Raw genomic sequence first — 17,701 nt, 5'->3', positions numbered from 1 at the left:
TGGAACATTCTCCAAGATAGATCACATACTGGGTCACAAAACAGCCCTTCATAAGTATACAAGAATTGAGATCATACCATGCATACTTTCAGACCACAATGCTATGAAGCTTCTAATCAACCACAGGAAAAAGTCTGGGAAAACCTCCAAAAGCATGGAGGTTAAAGAACACCCTACTAAAGAATGAGTGGGTCAACCAGGCAATTAGAGAAGAAATTTAAAAATATATGGAAACAAATGAAAATGAAAATACAACAATCCAAACACTTTGGGATGCAGCAAAGGCAGTCCTGAGAGGAAAATACATTGCAATCCAGGCCTATCTCAAGAAACAAGAAAAATCCCAAATACAAAATCTAACAGCACACCTAAAGGAAATAGAAGCAGAACAGCAAAGACACCCCAAACCTAGCAGAAGAAGAGAAATAATAAAGATCAGAGCAGAAATAAACAATACAGAATATAAAAAAACTGTAGAGCAGATCAATGAAACCAAAAGTTGGTTTTTTGAAAAAATAAAAAAAATTGATAAACCTCTAGCCAGGCTTCTCAAAAAGAAAAGGGAGATGACCCAAATAAAATCATGAATGAAAACAGAATCATTACAACCAATCCCTCAGAAATACAAGCAATTATCAGGGAATACTATGAAAAATTATATGCCAACAAACTGGACAACCTGGAAGAGATGGACAAATTCCTAAGCACCTACACACTTCGAAAACTCAAACAGGAAGAAATAGAAAACTTGAACAGACCCATAACCAGCAAAGAAATTGAATCAGTCATCAAAAATCTCCCAACAAGTAAGAGTCCAGGACCAGATGGCTTCCCTGGGGAGTTCTACCAGACATTTAAGGCAGAGATAATACCTATCCTTCTCAAGCTGTTCCAAAAAAATAGAAAGGGAAGGAAAACTTCCAGACTCATTCTATGAAGCCAGCATTACTTTGATTCCCAAACCAGACAGAGACCCAGTAAAAAAAAAGAGAACTACAGGCCAATATCCCTGATGAATATGGATGCAGAAATTCTCAATAAGATACTAGCAAATTGAATCAACAGCATATAAAAAGAATTATTCACCATGATGAAGTGGGATTCATTCCTGGGCTGCAGGGCTGGTTCAACATTCGCAAATCAATCAATGTGATACATCACATTAATAAAAGAAAAGAACCATATGATCCTGTCAATCAATGCAGAAAAAGCATTTGACAAAATTCAGCATCCTTTCTTAATAAAAACCCTCAAGAAAGTCAGGATAGAAGGAACATACTTAAACATCATAAAAGCCATTTATGAAAAGCCCACAGCTAATATCATCCTCATTGGGGAAAAACAGAGCTTTCCCCCTGAGATCAGGAACACGACAGGGATGTCCACTCTCACCGCTGTTATTTAACATAGTGTTGGAAGTTCTAGCATCAGCAATCAGACAACAAAAGGAAATCAAAGGCATCAAAATTGGCAAAGATGAAGTCAAGCTTTCACTTTTTGCAGATGACATGATCTACATGGAAAACCTGATAGACTCCAGCAAAAGTCTACTAGAACTGATACATGAATTCAGCAAAGTCGCAGGATACAAAATCAATGTACAGAAATCAGTTGCATTCTTATACACTAATAATGAAGCAACAGAAAGACAAACTGATCCCATTCACAATTGCACCAAGAATCATAAAATACCTAGGGATAAACCTAACCAAAGATGTAAAAGATCAGTATTCTGAAAACTATAGAAAGCTTGTGAAGGAAATTGAAGAAGATACAAAGAAATGGAAAAACATTCCATGCTCATGGTTGGAAGAATAAATATTGTTAAAATGTCAATACTACCCAAAGCAATCTACACATTCAATGCAATCCCAATCAAAATTGCACCAGCATTCTTCTCGAAGCTAGAACAAGCAATCCTAAAATTTGTATGGAACCACAGAAGACGCCGAATAGCCAAAGTAATTTTGAAGAAGAAGACCAAACCGGGAGGCATCACAATCCCAGACTTTAGCCTCTACTGCAAAGCTGTCATCATCAAGACAGCATGGTATTGGCACAAAAACAGACACATAGATCAATGGAATAGAATAGAGAACCTAGAATTGGACCCACAAAAGTACAGCCAACTAATCTTTGACAAAGCAGGAAAGAATATCCAATGGAAAAAAAGTCTCTTCAACAAATGGTGCTGGGAGAACTGGACAGCAACATGCAGAAGAATGAAACTAGACTACTTTCTCACACCATTTGCAAAAATAAACTCAAAATGGATGAAGGACCTGAATGTGAGACCGGAAACCATCAAAACCCTAGAGGAGAAAGCAGGAAAAAACCTCTCTGATCTCAGCCGTAGCAATTTCTTACTTGACACATCTCCAAAGGCAAGGGAATTAAAAGCAAAAATGAACTATTCGGACCTCATGAAGATAAAAAGTTTCTGCACTGCAAAGGAAACAATCAACAAAACTAAAAGGCAACCAACAGAATGGGAAAAGATATTTGCAAATGACATATCGGACAAAGGGCTAGTATCCAAAATCTAAAGAACTCACCAAACTCCACACCCGAAAAACAAATAATCCAGTGAAGAAATGGGCAGAAAACACGAATAGACACTTCTCTAAAGAAGACATCCAGATGGCCAACAGGCACATGAAAAGCTGCTCAACATCACTCCTCATCAGGGAAATACAAATCAAAACCACACTCAGATACCACCTCATGCCAGTCAGAGTGGCTAAAATGAACAAATCAGAAGACTATAGATGCTGGTGAGGATGTGGAGAAATGGGAACCTTCTTGCACTGTTGGTGGGAATGCAAACTGGTGCAGCCGCTCTGGAAAACAGTGTGCAGGTTCCTCCAAAAATTAAAAATAGATCTACCCTATGACCCAGCAACAGCACTGCTAGGAATTTACCAAAGGGATACAGGAGTGCTGATACATAGGGGCACTTGTACCCCAATGTTTATAGCAGCACTCTCAACAATAGCCAAAGTATGGAAAGAGCCTAAATGTCCATCAACTGATGAATGGATAAAGAAATTGTGGTTTATATACACAATGAAATACTACTTGGCAATGAGAAAGAATGAAATACGGCCTTTTGTAACAATGTGGGTAGAACTGGAGAGTGTTACGCTAAGTGAAATAAGTCATACAGAGAAAGAAAGATTCCATATATTTTCACTCTTATGTGGATACTGAGAAACTTACCAGAAGACCAGTGGGGGAGGGGAAGGAAAAAAAAAAGGGAGGGAGGGAGCCAAACCATAAGAGACTCTTAAAAACAGAATAAACTGAGGGTTGATGGGGGGTGGGAGGGAGGGGAGGGTGGGTGATGGGTATTGAGGAGGGCACCTGTTGGGATGAGCACTGGGTGTTGTATGGAAACCAATTTGACAATAAATTTCATGTTAAAAAAATAATAAAAGCAGTGAAAAAAATTTAAGGGAAAGGATAGTGTACTCTGAATACATAGAACTTTTACTTCCTGTAGTTTAGAGAATACCACAAAACTTAAAGCCAACTCTAAACAGGAAATATATTTGTGACAAGTATGACTGAAAAGAAGTTGATACCTTTTAGTATATAAAGAATTCTATAATTTATAAAACACTGAAATCCTCCTACATAAGCAGTACACAAAAGAAAAAAATGCACCTTGCTAACAAAACATTAAAAAGTATTTCAGTCTCACTAGTAATCAAGGAAATAAAAACTGGAATTCATTTTATCCTCCAGATTGCAAATCTCTTTATATAACCTTGTCCTGATATCCCGTTCATTTTCTGTCTACCTCTCAGGTGTTGAAATTATATAGAATTTAGGTCCAAGTGATACTAACTTTTAAGTATAGTAGCCTGTTTTAAGTATTTCTGAACAATGGCATTAAATTTCTAACCACAGTTTCAATTATTTTACATTGATAATTTCTACCGATTCATTGTTCAGTGCTTTCTCATATGCAGTATGTTCTTTCTCAATTTTTTTGATTTTTTTTCTTTGTATCAGAGTTCCTAAGTGTTTCCACCCCTACCCTGTCACCCCCAAGTGTACTTGACGAGTACTTGGATATCTGCATATGCCATTTTTCACTTTGATACAGGTAATTTTGTGCTCTTTTTCTTTACACAGCTGAAGACGATTTGCTTCAAGATGACTTGCAAATAAAGTTGCTTTATTTTTCTTTGATGTTGAAAATGAGAAATCTTACCACAGTCTGATTCTTCTTCTCTGTAGGGAACCTGCTTTTAGTTAGCTAGTTTGTTTTCTGTCTGAAAATTCATAATCTTTTAATCCTTACACATTTGAATTTGGGCAGGTTCATTAGCATATCTGAGTGTATATGAAAATGTGGATTTTTCATAGTATTTCTGCCTAGCATTTAGTGAGTCTTTTCCATCTGAAGACTTGAGTCTGCAGCTAAGTGATCTTTTGTACCTTTTTTTTTTTCTGGTTCTTGCTTCCATTCAACCTACTCTGCCCTCATTCTAGAATTCCAGTGATTTGGAAATTGGGTAGTCCTGGGCCAGCTTTCAGTGCAGTGTGTATTTTCTCACAGTTTCGATCTCCTTTTCATTTTTACCTTTGTCTTAGAAGAATTTCTGGACTTGGACTTCTAATATACTAATCTGCCTTTTAGCCATGTCCATTTTGTTTATTTAAAAAAATGTGTTTTTTTTAATTTTTTTTTTTAACGTTTATTTATTTTTGAGACAGAGAGCATGAACAGGGGAGGATCAGAGAGAGAGGGAGACACAGAATCGGAAGCAGGCTCCAGGCTCTGAGCTGTCAGCACAGAGCCCGACGCAGGGCTCAAACCCACAGACCGCGAGATCATGACCTGAGCCGAAGTTGGATGTTTAACCGACTGAGCCACCCAGGCACCCCTGTTTGTTTTGTTTTTTTTTTTTAATGTTTACTTTGAGACAGCAAGTGGAGGAGGGACATAGAGGGAGAAAGAGAATCCCAAGCAGGCCCCATGCTGTCCATGCAGAGCCCAGTGCAGGGCTTGATCTCACGTACTGTGTTCATTTCAGTCTATTTTTTCCCTTTCTCAAGTTGAAATATTTTCTTTTTTTTTTTTTTTAATTTTTTTTTAATGTTAGTTTTGAGACAGAGAGAGACAGAGCATGAATGGGGGAGGGGCAGAGAGAGGGAGACACAGAATTGGAAGCAGGCTCCAGGCTCTGAGCCATCAGCCCAGAGCCTGACACAGGGCTTGAACCCACGGACCGTGAGTTCGTGACCCGAGCCGAAGTCGGACGCTTAACCGACTGAGCCACCCAGGCGCCCCAATATTTTCTATTTCTAATAGTTCTTTTTTTTTTATTTTTTTAAAATTTAAATCCAAATTAGTATATAGTGAAACAATGATTTCAGGAGTAGATTCCTTAATGCCCCTTACCCATTTAGCCCATCCCCCCTCTCCCAGCCCCTCCTGTAACCCTCTGTTCTCCATATTTATGAGTCTCTTCTGTTTTGTCCCCCTCCCTGTTTTTATATTATTTTTGTTTCCCTTCGCTTACATTCATCTGTTTTGTCTCTGAAAGTCTTCATATGAATGAAATCATGTGATTTTTGTCTTTCTCTAATTTCACTTAGTGTAATACCCTCCAGTTCCATCCATGTAGTTGCAAATGGCAAGATTTCATTCTTTTTGCCGATTCTTTTTGATACTCCATTGTATATATATACATCTTTATCCATTCATCCATCGATGGACATTTGGGCTCTTTCCATACTTGGCTATTGTTGATAGTGCTGCTATAAACATGGGGGTACATTTGTCCCTTCGAAACAGCACACCTGTATCCCTTGGATAAATGCCTAGTAGTGCAATTGCTGGGTCCTAGGGTAGTTCTGTTTTCAGTTTTTTGAGGAACCTCCATACTGTTTTCCAGAGTGGCTGCACCAGCTTGCATTCCCACCAGCAGTGCAAAAGAGATCCTCTTTCTCTGCATCCTCGCCAACCTCTGTTGTTGCCTGAGTTGTTAATGTTAGCCATTCTGACAGGTGTGAGGTGGTACCTCATTGTGGTTTTGATTTGTATTTCCCTGAGGATGAGTGATGCTGAGCATTTTTTCATGTGTTGGTTGGCCATCTGGATGTCTTCCTTGGAGAAGTGTCTATTCATGTCTTTTGCCCATTTCTTCACTGGATTATTTGTTTTTTGGGTGTTGAGTTTGAGAAGTTCTTTATAGATTTTTGGATACTAACCCTTTATCTGATATGTCATTTGCAAATATCTTCTCCCATTCTGTCAGTTGCCTTTTAGTTTTGCTGATTGTTTCCTTCGCTGTGCAGAAGCTTATTTTGATGAGGTCCCAGTAGTTCATTTTTGCTTTTGCTGCCCTTTCCTCTGGAAATGTGTTGAGTAAGAAGTTGCTGCAGCCAAGGTCAAAGAGGTTTTTGCCTGCTTTCTCCTCAAGGATTTTGATGGCTTCCTGTCTTACATTTAGGTCTTTCATCCATTTTGAGTTTTTATGTATGGTGTAAGAAATTGGTCCAGGTTCATTCTTCTGCATGTTGCTGTACAGTTTTCCCAGCTCTAATGGTTCTTATTGCCTGTTTGCTCCCCCTTTTATACTGAGCCCTGGTTGGGTTTTATCAATGCAGTATTATTTTTAATATTACTGGGAATATGCATTATAAGTTGATATTAACTCCTGTTTCCTACATTGACTATTTTGTTTTTGTTCTTTTAGGGCTGTTTACATAGTTTGCTTAGTTTGGCTCCCTTGCTGACTTCCTCTTAGGATCAGTGAGTTTTGCTCATATTTTTAACAAAGTTCTTGAATAGCCAGTAATGTTGGCAGATAATGGGCTACCTTAGAAGCCCATTTGTGAGCCTATTTGATTTTCAGCAGGCCTCCCCCTCTTAAACTAAAGCAGATAGCCATGGAACTCCAAAGGTAGGCTTTGTTCTTGGTGTAAGGAGAAGGCAGGAACATGCCAGAAAATGGACATCTCTTAAGCATTCAGTGACTAGGAGCTAACTAGTAGCTAAGCCTCCCCAGGACCCCCTGCCCTTGACCAAGGAGGCAGTGAGGGCCTTGGGTAGCTAAACTCTTTTACCTAGCATTCCACCCACACACAGTAAGTTAAGCTTGGGAACTAAGATAGCATTGGCAAGATTCTTAACCTACTACTATCAGTGATGATGAGGGTATAAGATGGACAGTTGTATTTTTGTGTGTGTGTTTGTTTTGTTTGTTTTGTTTTTTTACATCACTGGTAAAAATAAAAGTGTATACATTCTTCTGGAAAGTAATTTGGCAGGGTGTAAAAAAGGCTTTTAAAATGTCTAATCCTAAACTTTAGTTCTCATATTTCCAGAAGTGTATCTTTTTTTAAGTTTCTTTTTGAGAGAGAGAGAAAGAGAGAGAATGCACCCACATGTAGGAGAGGGGCATAGAGAGAGGGAGAGGAAAAGGGGAGAGAGATTCCCAAACAGAGCCCAGCTCGGGGTTTGATTTCATAAACCGTGGGATCACGACCTGAGCCGGAATCAAGAGTCAGACGCTTAACTTAGCCACCCAGACACCCTCTAGAAGTGTATCTTAAAGAAATGGGGAAGTGGACATAGATTAATATTCAGAGATCTTAGCTGCTGTGTTACTTACAATAAGGGAGCATAGGAAAGAATCTACAGGTTTTACAGAAAAGGCATGGTAAGGCAGGTGAGTTATGTAGCTGTATGATGGGATATTTTGCAGACTTTAAAATGCCTAATGACATGGAGAAGTGCTCATGATCTAATATTGAATGAAAAAATGAATATAATATATGATAAAAAGGCCAGAAGCAACACAACAAATTATCATCAATGGTGGGATTCTAGGTGACTTGTGTTTTCTTTTTAAAACTTGTCTGTGTTTTTCAAAATTTTTACACTGAGTCTGTATGATTTATGATCAGAAAAAAAAAAACAGTTCATGTTGTTAGAATATGTCTCTCCACACTCTACACTGCATCAAAAAAAAAAAAAAAAGACCCTTTTCAGAATTTGCAGGCAAAAAGTGGTTTGTATTAGGGTTGAAATTTGCCAATTATCATAATGTGCAAATGGATTTTGAATTCTCCGGCTTTTCACATCGTGTAGCGTGCACGGCTGCTGTTGCCAGCTCTGGCATATGAGCTCCAGCGAGGCCCATCTGCCGCTCTGGCGCAGCTTGCCTGACACAGATTTATTTCATTTCGTTCTTTAATTTGGCAACATTTTGTCTTTTCTTATTATCATAGCTGGAATTCAGTACCAGTACTACTTATTTTGTTTACCGGTTTGTTGTCTCTTTTGTTCTATTTTGTGAAGACGAAGAAGCCAACAACGGGGATTGTGTCTTGTGAAAACGCAGTTCCTGTCCTTCGGGATCTTGGGCATGTCTTGCTGGAGTGTGCTCTCTCTCTCTCTCTCTGACACCTGCAAGCCATTTCAGTTCTTTTGATTAGTGGAAGCCTTCGTGGTATATTTTTTCAAAGAGCTTAGTGTTCCTTTTCTTCTCCTCTCCCCACCCAGGAAGATTTGGAAATGGTTCCAAATAGAAATTATAAACATTAGCCTTGAGCTATGCTCTCTGGTGTTTGGTACTTTTTGTTTGTTTGTTTCTAACCGAAGGCTCATGTTTGTTTCATCTTCATCACTACAGCAGAAGTTGGTGGTGTGAGACTTCCGCTCCGCCCTAAGCACCCTGCACTTAAGAAGAGTTTTTCTTCTGAATTAGTTTGTATTTCAAAGAACACGGGGGTAGTCTGCCAGATTGCTAAGAATTTACTCAAGTGAAACTTTAGAACTGTTAGAGTCCTCTTAGAGATTTCTTGAATGGATTTGTTGGGACAGGATAGCTGCTGCCTAAGAAGCCTCTTTGAGCCTAATACAAAGAATGTCTCTTCAACACAAAGTAAGACTTTTTGCTGCTTTTTTCTCTAGGTTACCCTGAAGAAACTTACCCAATTTATGACCTTTCAGATTGCATCAAGCGTAGGCAAGAAACCATCTTAGTGGATTACCCTGACCCCAAGGAACCGTCTGCTGAAGAAATAGCTGAAAGAATGGAATTGCTAGAAGGTGAAGAATCAGACCATTTGGGGTGGGGAGTGCCTACTGATCCCAGAGTCCAGGAAGATAGTTCTGTTACCTCATGTGACCCAAAGCCAGAAACATGTTCCTGCTGTTTTCATGAAGAGGAGGATCCTGCGGTCTTGGCAGAGAATGCTGGATTCAGTGCAGACAATTACACTGAACAAGAGGAAGCCACCCAAGAAGTATGGCCCCAAGACTTCAGGGATAAAGGGTTGGGCATCAGCACTGATAAAGCACATACAGATGGTACATTGAGGAAGCGGAACCCCCAGGGTTTGGAGTTGAAAACAGCTGGTTTGGGGAAGTATCCATTACTCTAGTCCCAAGGTGACCTTTCTCTCCCTTCTCCGATTTCATCCTTGGCCCTGTGCCCTATACTTCATTCTGTGTTTAAATATCCTAGCTAATCAGGCCACTACCATGGATATCATGTATCCTTCCTCGTGCTCAGACACCTGTCACCTTGTAAAACACGGTAGCAATTAGTATGAACATAATACAGCTTCACTCTTTATGCCTTTCTTCCACCAGAGAGTCGATCCACTGAGTAATTATGTTTGATCTATTGTACACTCAGGGACAGGGGTCTAACTCCTCGTGCTAGGAGTAGCAGATGGTTTACCTGTGAACGAACATCAGTTTACACGTGATGAGGACTTATGGTTGCAAAAGTGAAGATTTCAGAGTCCAAGATGTCTTATTCTTGGGCCTTGAGCAGGTTAGTGGTCTCCTGGGTTCAAGAAGAGAACATTTTTTGTGGGTATGATGGGGCCAGAGCAGGGTAGGACTCTGCTGTGTGAGCTGAAGCCCGTTTGCCACAGCAAGGGCCTTTTTAGGAGCACTGTTGCTGCCTCAGATACCTGCTTTTCTTCAGAGTAGCAGAAGCCCCCAGTGATTTGTGAAGGAGCCTGGAGACCTGTTGGGGGACTGTTTTGCTCCAGTATTGCCTGGATCTCTAGCTTCCTTTATCCCTGTTGTGTTCACAGAACTGCCAACCCAGAAGCACCTTTATACCTCTGGCCCTCAGTGGCCAGAAGAAGGTTTAAATAGAGACTTTTTAGGCCTTGCCCTCCAGATCCAAGGTTTGAGGCTGTTAAGGCTACAAGAAAGCCGTGTGAGAATGCTGGTCCTCCATGAGATGCTCAGGTGGCCAGAGAGCCAGGGATAGGGAAAGAATCCATGTGCTTACAGCAGTCCTGGCCTGGAAGCTATTCTAAATGTGCCCTCTGCAACCACATGAATTGAAACAGAAGTGAGGACGACTGAGCTTGTAGACAAAGTGCCAGCCCCAAAGGGAAGTTGCAGCGTGTGTCTTTTGCAGAGAACCAATATAGCAGGGGCATATAGCCCCTATAGCTATATAGGCCAGGGGAAGAGACTATTTGTCCTCTATTCAGGTATCTGGGTCTTTTGAGAAGGGTCGGGAAAGTAGGAGGTAGGTTATGACTGGAAGGATTTTGACCAAACTAAAGACCTCATCTCTAAGGTGCCATCTGCCATGTGTCTTCTGGAGATAAAATGGCACCCAGGTATCCTGGCTAGTAAAGATGAGTGAATTCAGTTTACATGTAAGACCGGAGTTTAAAAAAGACACATTCCCAAGAACATTCCCAATCATAAAATGCAGAAGACGTGAAAATTAAATTATGTGAGGGTAGATAGAGCTTTTGGAGTTCCATTGTTCCTAGTTGTCTAAGATGCCAGGAAAATAGTTAAAATCACACATCTAAGCCTATAGACTGTCAAAAGGTATAGGATCATATTAATATGTCAGCTACCACTAGGCATTTCTTGTTGATGAAATTAACATTTTTGTTAGAGAAGTCATTGAAGACTGAGTCTGTAGGAAGTATATTGCATCTATCTCTGTGTAGAATATTTGATTCACTTTAAAGAATGTAGTTTAAAATGTACTATAAATGATCTAGATGTAATGCTTAAGGTAAAAAATAATGTAGGTGCTCTGAACTGTTTTGATAAATTGTTTTCCATTATTTCCTTTTATTCACTGTGAGGGGTTGATTTATGAGGAGTCCTGGGTCCCTGGTTCTAATTTCTTTTTTGCCTTAGCATATATGTTTCCATTATTAAGATGTGTTCGTTTCTAGCTTGTTCATTCATGTGTTCATTTAGACACTGCCCAGGGGTAGGCAGTGGGAGCAGGAGCTCAATTCCTAACTTTGAGAAACAAAATTTGGTGTGGGAGCCTTGTCTTATTTATTATTTTCAGTGAACTATTAACTATAAAAGGGCTCAAGATGGTGAATTCTGCAAGCAGAGAAATGTCGGTCATGATTCCATCCATGCCTATTCTGTCCATAGAGTCTTGTTGGGTCCTTAACCCTTCTGAGTCTTAGTTTTCTCCTATCTAGTGCAGGGGAGTACAAGTCCAGGTCTCATAGGGTAGTTAGGAGGATTAAACGTGAACTCCTCAGTGCATATAAAACAGCATTAGCCCTCCTATCTCATACATAACCACTCAATAAGTGGTAGATAATTTACTTTTCTTGTACAAGGCTTTATGCTCTAATTGAGACATGGACCCAAATCTATAGAAACATATAGATCATTTTGGCCAAAGTACTTCCAAGACACTTGACAGGCGAGTTGGATCTTGAGGCGTGCTGGGAACTTCAGGTGGCCAAGGAAGAGAACATTCTTGGCAGAAAGGGCAGTGTTAGACAAAACTGGTGTGAAAAGTGTGTGGATGTTCAGGTATTTTTGAGGATGGTATGTAAGGTGTTGCCTAACCAACTCTTTAATTTTGAATGTTAATCTTTGGGGGAAATGGCTTATGGGAATAGTTCCTGCCGGAAGTACTAAGAGCTCATGATGGTTCTTGCTGCCCTAGCTCTTGGTTGGCTTAAACAGCAATAATAAATATTAACATATTTATATTTTAGAAATTTTGATTATTCACCAGTTGTGTAGTCTTTTGGATTTTCCAGAATTATTTTATCCTTCAGGGATGACAATTATGTGTACATACAACTCAGGATGACCAAATCCTAGCACTGGTTTTCATTGTCATGCCTGCTCTCGCTCTCACCATTGTCTTCATTTTTCAGAACTGGTCTGGGCTGTGAACTTGGATGAGCCCCCAGGTACTAGTTTTCAGTGACCTTTGAGCACTGTGGCAGAGCATGGAGGACAGACAGTTGGCCTAGGAAGCCACTGCGTCACCTGGGACCATGCTTGGTTTAATCAGGTGGGTGATCCAGCCAGGTGATGCTCTTTCCTGTCCAATAAGAGCAAAAGAAAGCACCTTGCTAGCTCTAGGACTGGCAGTATACACACTCCAGAAACTACACCCAGGAAGGAAGGTGTGTTGAAGAATGGAGGCATAGTTGACCTTTAGAAGAGATGGCCTAGAAGAACCACACTCTCTGTACCTTCTAGGACTTGGGTGATCAATGACTCATGGTACAAACTAAGACACTTTGGGGAAAGGGGACTTTAATTATAATTATGCCAGCACAATAGGTGTAAACCAGGACCATCCTGGATGTATTTAAAAGACTTGTTTTTAACCTAACCACTAAACAACAAAAACCTCTTCCCTTTTTAGTAAGAACCTGTACTGTTGTTTTCCACAGAAGCAGAGCCAAGGAGATATAGGCCATGATTGAGGCAGGAAATTATCTTAGCCACATAAAAACTCCAAATCTAGGGTAAAAAATAAACCAACCCTATTTTTGTTCCCAAGGGCCGGGCCCTCAGGGCGACACTCAGGAACCAAACAGCCCATTCTTGCAGAGGACTGTGCTAACCTAAGTAACTTCTATCCTTAACTATTCTTCCAGCCTTTCCAAGCCTGTGTGTGTGTGTGTGGTTCTCACCATCCTTAAATTTGAAGAGCACAGCCAGAGACAGGACAGCCTCAACCCACATGATAGTGTTTCCAACCAAGCCATGATGCCTTCCCACCCACCCCCGAGGCTCTTAGGACAGAAGGAAATGAATGGTGTAGGAAAAAACTTTAGGTAAGAAAGGTTTTTTTCTCCTTTTCTACAAAGAAAAAAATGCACAGTCATGTTGAAACAGTTCAAGTTTAATTTGTTGATATATGGTCTGTACTTAGACAAACACTAAGTTCTACAACATATATAATGTCAACATGGGAAAATACCAACTTTGTCATTGCACATACCAGTAAATAAATACATTTGCTCAAGAATACCAAAGAGTTTATTCAAAAAGTCACTTAATAAAAGCACAGTTTTGCAAGTTTGTCTAAAACTCCAGATAATTTTGAACAAAAATGTCTGACCACTCCAGAATAGGAAAAGACAATCTTGTGCAAACAGACATACACATTCTAGGCATTATGAAAACTGGCTAAATGTATATTCCCAGCAAGAGAAGTGCCACCCATCCTGACCAAGTCCTCTTTGTAACTCTGGCCTTCATGAGGCCAGAGTCGGGCTTCCCTTTCTAAGCCCCTCAGAATTACTCTCTAGGAAACTCTGGATCTTGGCCTTATCTATAGCTCTGCCTGGACCTTGAGGGGGGGAAAAGGAGAGGGACAGGAAAACAGAAGAGAAGAAAGGGGTGTGACATGTTTCTTAGGAAAGAAAAAAGGCACAGTGATGAGCCAGAAAAGGTAGTGATGAAAGCAGGGATCAACTTTAATTCACCCTCTTACTGAAGGCTTGGACAGTCCAACCTCCTCAGCTGTAGACGAGAAAACCACCTAGAAAAACGTGCTTTGCTCAGAATCACCTAGCTACTAAGTGCAATAGTGCTCTCTATAAGACCAACTTGCCTCTCAACTTGGTCAGAAAATTAAACCTATCCCCAGTACTTCTGGGGTATTGCTTCTCCCTCCTCCTAATCCTGAGATGACAGACTTGCAAACTGGAGGTACAGAAGGACAGGTAACCAGTAAACTCAAAACAAGAGCCCATCCCTTGGCCTGTTCCTGGGGGCTGCTATAGTTCAGTGCCGGGCACAAGATCGCAGACTCCTTAAGCTATCTGGAAAAGTGTGCTCTGAGGGCCACCTGGTTATCCTGAGGTCACAGATATAGCTTAGCAAAGAATTCTAGAAAGGGAAGGCCAGTGTTAGCACAGTAAGGGAAAAGCAGGGACTCCAGATAGGAAATGTCATTTGTGCTTGCATAACAGAGCCATGGTCATGGCTCACTGCAGACCCCACTGTGAGGAAGCATGTACTTACTAGGTTTGAAGTCCTCACTGCTGCTTATTAAATTTAGAACTGCCTCTAAATGTAAACTGGCAGAGCATTTATCTGTAAGTATTTCCAGACCCAAGACAAGCTTCTGCTTCTATAATTTTGCTGCCCTTTTTTGTCACTGAAGGATGCAGGCTCCGAAGGTCCTCTTCTAGCTTGTGATTATTACACTTGCTCGCTTCCAGTGCCTGTCCTCAGTATGAGTCTGGACCTTACCTGCTCCTCCTAAACTAGTGTCGTGATTTTTAAGGCACATTCACTAGAGTATGTTCAGATTCATCCAAAAGCATGCATATTTCTTCAGGTAATGCAAAATGGAACTGAAACTATAAAATTTCTTGGATGGTATCCTCCCAGTCAGAACCCCTGGGAGAAGGAGCTGCTACTTTCCCAGGTCTACTTTCTGATCAAAGAGCATGAAATGAGAAAAAAAAAAAATCCACAGGTGATCATAACATCCTTATTCCTTTCCTACTCATCCTTAGAACTATAATCGTAGTAAGAAACCTCAGTTGGTGATTTGCAGATTGCCCTTTTCCCCAGTTATACACAGAGACACAGACACACACAGACAGACACAGAGCACCTTGGAGCCAGAAGGAAAGAAAAGCTAGATTTGGAGAAGAGTGGGGAAGTGAACATCACGGCTCTGTAGAAGAGCTGTTTGGGGTAAGAGAGAGTAGAGTTTTGGGTGGCCCCAGGAGCAGTACAGAGGAGCTGCCGAAGGTCCCAGCTGCCCACCACCCTCAGGGCCTGCTCATTTCATCATCCAGTCACCAGGTGCGTAGAGGGTATGAAGGGCAAGAGCTGTTCCCATGGGAGATGCTGAGCCCAGATGGTTTCCAGGGGCCCTGGCAGCTTTTGAGTCTTTGGGCCCATGGAGAGGCCAGTGGACAGGGAAACCCAGCGTCACCAGGAGTGGGGCCTTAAGAAAAGACCTTGTGAGGCTGGAGCTCAAGCACCCATCACCTACTGCTCACCAGAGCTTTTTTCCCCAGGCCCGGGCCACACCAAGTTCCTGACCCCACCAGACTATCCAACCACCCTGCTCTCCTGCACATTTGCCACTGGGCTTCTACCTTTTCCACATGGCCATCTGGATTCCCCCCTCCCTAGGATCTAAAACAGCTCATTCTACTTTAAAATCAGAGACGCCGCTTGACCCAGACTTGGGAGATCTAGTTTTCATCATCCCAAGTGTCAGCAGGTCTCTTCCCAAAGTGAGGAGAAGAGCCAAACTAGAACTATGGAAAGGAGGAGGGCCCCACAGTACCTCATCAAGAAGTGGATCAGCCCTGGTAAAAGTCTCGTGCCCTCAAGAGTGGTCCGGAAACTAGACCAGTGGAAGGGCCTCGCACATATTCACACTAGAACAGGTGTCCCTTGCTATGAGCACTCAATGTAGGAAATCCTAGATTAGAAGGAAATAAGAACTCAGTACCTTCCACTTAGGTCAGAACAACTCCCCCTCACTACAGAACCTCACTAGACTAGTTAGGACTTATTTAAAAAAAATTTCTACACCACCTTTCCAAGCACACCTACTCTGAAGGGAGAAGCTATTCCTCCTTGCTTCCCCTTGACTTCTGACCACCATCTGGGCGAGTAGCCGGGGAAGGGGGGGGGGGTGGTAAATGACAAAACAGGTAAGGGCTTGGCTTAGCGTTTCCAAGTCTTCAGGGTAGATGGTGCCATCCCAAGAGGAGGAGGATGGAGGGGGGAGATCAGGCCCAGCCCTGGAACACTCACACCCCACCCATCACACCCTAATAGAGAAAGGGGCAGCAGCCTTGCTAAGGCCTGCCCCCTGAGCCAAACACAAGCCAGTCTCAGAGTGATACCCCAAAAAGCCAGCTTTCAGTCTCTGTAACCAGACAAAAGGGTGAGGGTATACAGACTGGGTCCCAGGAAGGCCAGAGAACCAGTTTCTTGGGGGATGGTAGGAACAAAGAAATCAAGGGAGCTGAACTTTGCCACTAACCAGCCAGGTGACCCAGTGCAAGTCCCATTCCTGTTATGATTCACCTAAAGTACTACTAGTTCATCACTAAAGGCCCTGCCATCTCTGAGCTCTTGTGGTTCTAAAATACTCCCTGCTTTCTTCACCCTGCCCCACTCCCACCCAGGAAGAACCACACCTTGACTGACCATAGGAGGAGCTGAAGCACAGGCAAGAGCACTGAGCTGGAATTTCTTCCCGGAGCATGCCAGGGTTCAGGAGTAGTGCTCTGCCCACTAGAGTCCCAGGCCCGCCTACCTGTGTGCACTCAGGCTCACAAGCTGGTCCCCGTCCACATTTACTGGGGATAGTGCAGGAACTGCTCAGTAGAAAGCTCCTCTGGCAGTTGACAGGACGCCCGAGATAGCCCTGGTCCAGGGAGCCTTTCCGTGTACCTCTTGCACGTGGACCTGTGTCCTACAGGCCCCATCCTCTAACACATCTGGCCTGGAGGCCCAGCCTCCTACTGCCTGTCTCTGTGCACATGGAGAAAACCTCCCACAGCCAGGCCCCTACAGTCCTGACAAGGTCCTGCCACTCACCTTTCCCAAACCCCTATAACTCCTCCCAGCCTGGCTGAGGCCTTCTGAAGCCAGAGGACTTTCTGTAGTTAGCAAAGGACTTGGTAGCCGATCCTTGCCCTTCTGTGTAAAGTTGATGTACCCAACACAAACACTGTGCCCTTCACGAATGGGGGACCCGTTGTCCCCTGACTCCTAGGCTGAGGGGATGGCTGGGCCACAGGAGCCCTGCATTGTGCTTCCTCTCCCTCTACACATCTTCCTACCTTCCAGCTGAAGAGGCCACCCAGCTTGGCAAACATGATTGCAGCAGGATACTAACCCAAGAGTTGGGGGTGGGTGTGTGTGTGTGTGTGTGCAGCCCTTGGGGCACAGGAAGAATTCATTCTGGTCCATTCACACACACCTCCCCCATCTAGTCCTCTGTCTCAGCAGTGGAGGCGGGTCTGAGCTGGCTGGGCCAGGGAGCCACCGAGAACAGAAGGTTCATCTGGCAGGAGGCCTATGTACAGAGGGTAGGCAGGGCTGTCTCTGCAGGCAGCTCCACTCCAGGCTGGGCAACCCCAACGGGCACAAGGAGGCCCTCTACTCGCAGGCCAGCTTGCTGTCGAAGCTGGACAGGGCGATGGCGAAGGCCTGCAGCGCACACAGTGGGTAGTTGTAATCCATGGTGAACACATCCTCTGCTACACGGCCAAACTGCATCACAATGTAGTCCGCTGGAGGCAGGCACAAGTGTGCACAGAGAGAGAGAGAGGACAGGGCAGTGATAGTAGAGATGAGGAAGCAGGAAGAGAAGGGAGCCGAGATGCCAAGGGAAATCCCAAAGGAGGTAAAACACAGACCGATGGGGAGAAGTGGTGGGAAAGAGGGAGCAGATGACACAAGGAGAAAGACAGA

General features: G+C 42.7%; 2 protein-coding genes across 6 annotated transcripts in view; one reads left to right on the top strand and one right to left on the bottom strand.

The window, feature by feature from the left end:
* Positions 1 to 11,985, top strand: part of RIC3 (RIC3 acetylcholine receptor chaperone) — a 66,684-nt gene extending 54,699 nt beyond the window's left edge. For 2 of the 3 annotated variants that reach the window (XM_043580566.1, XM_043580567.1), the window contains exon 6: positions 8,936 to 11,985. In XM_043580566.1, coding sequence (XP_043436501.1) covers positions 8,936 to 9,408 — 473 coding nt within the window. In that variant the 3' untranslated portion in view covers positions 9,409 to 11,985. The remainder of the gene's footprint in view (positions 1 to 8,935) is intronic. The other variant, XM_043580568.1, reaches the window with a different exon arrangement.
* Positions 11,986 to 13,118: 1,133 nt separating this feature from the next.
* TUB (TUB bipartite transcription factor) overlaps positions 13,119 to 17,701 on the bottom strand; it is an 88,211-nt gene continuing 83,628 nt past the window's right edge. For all 3 annotated transcript variants that reach the window (XM_043580563.1, XM_043580565.1, XM_043580564.1), the window contains one exon: positions 13,119 to 17,520. In XM_043580563.1, the coding sequence (XP_043436498.1) occupies positions 17,387 to 17,520 (134 nt within the window). In that variant the 3' untranslated portion in view covers positions 13,119 to 17,386. The remainder of the gene's footprint in view (positions 17,521 to 17,701) is intronic.

The sequence above is a fragment of the Prionailurus bengalensis genome, chromosome D1, assembly GCF_016509475.1.
Source record: "Prionailurus bengalensis isolate Pbe53 chromosome D1, Fcat_Pben_1.1_paternal_pri, whole genome shotgun sequence".
Classification (NCBI taxonomy): domain Eukaryota; kingdom Metazoa; phylum Chordata; class Mammalia; order Carnivora; family Felidae; genus Prionailurus; species Prionailurus bengalensis.
Note: the sequence above shows the minus strand (reverse complement) of the source record. Positions and strands in the feature narration are given on the sequence as shown.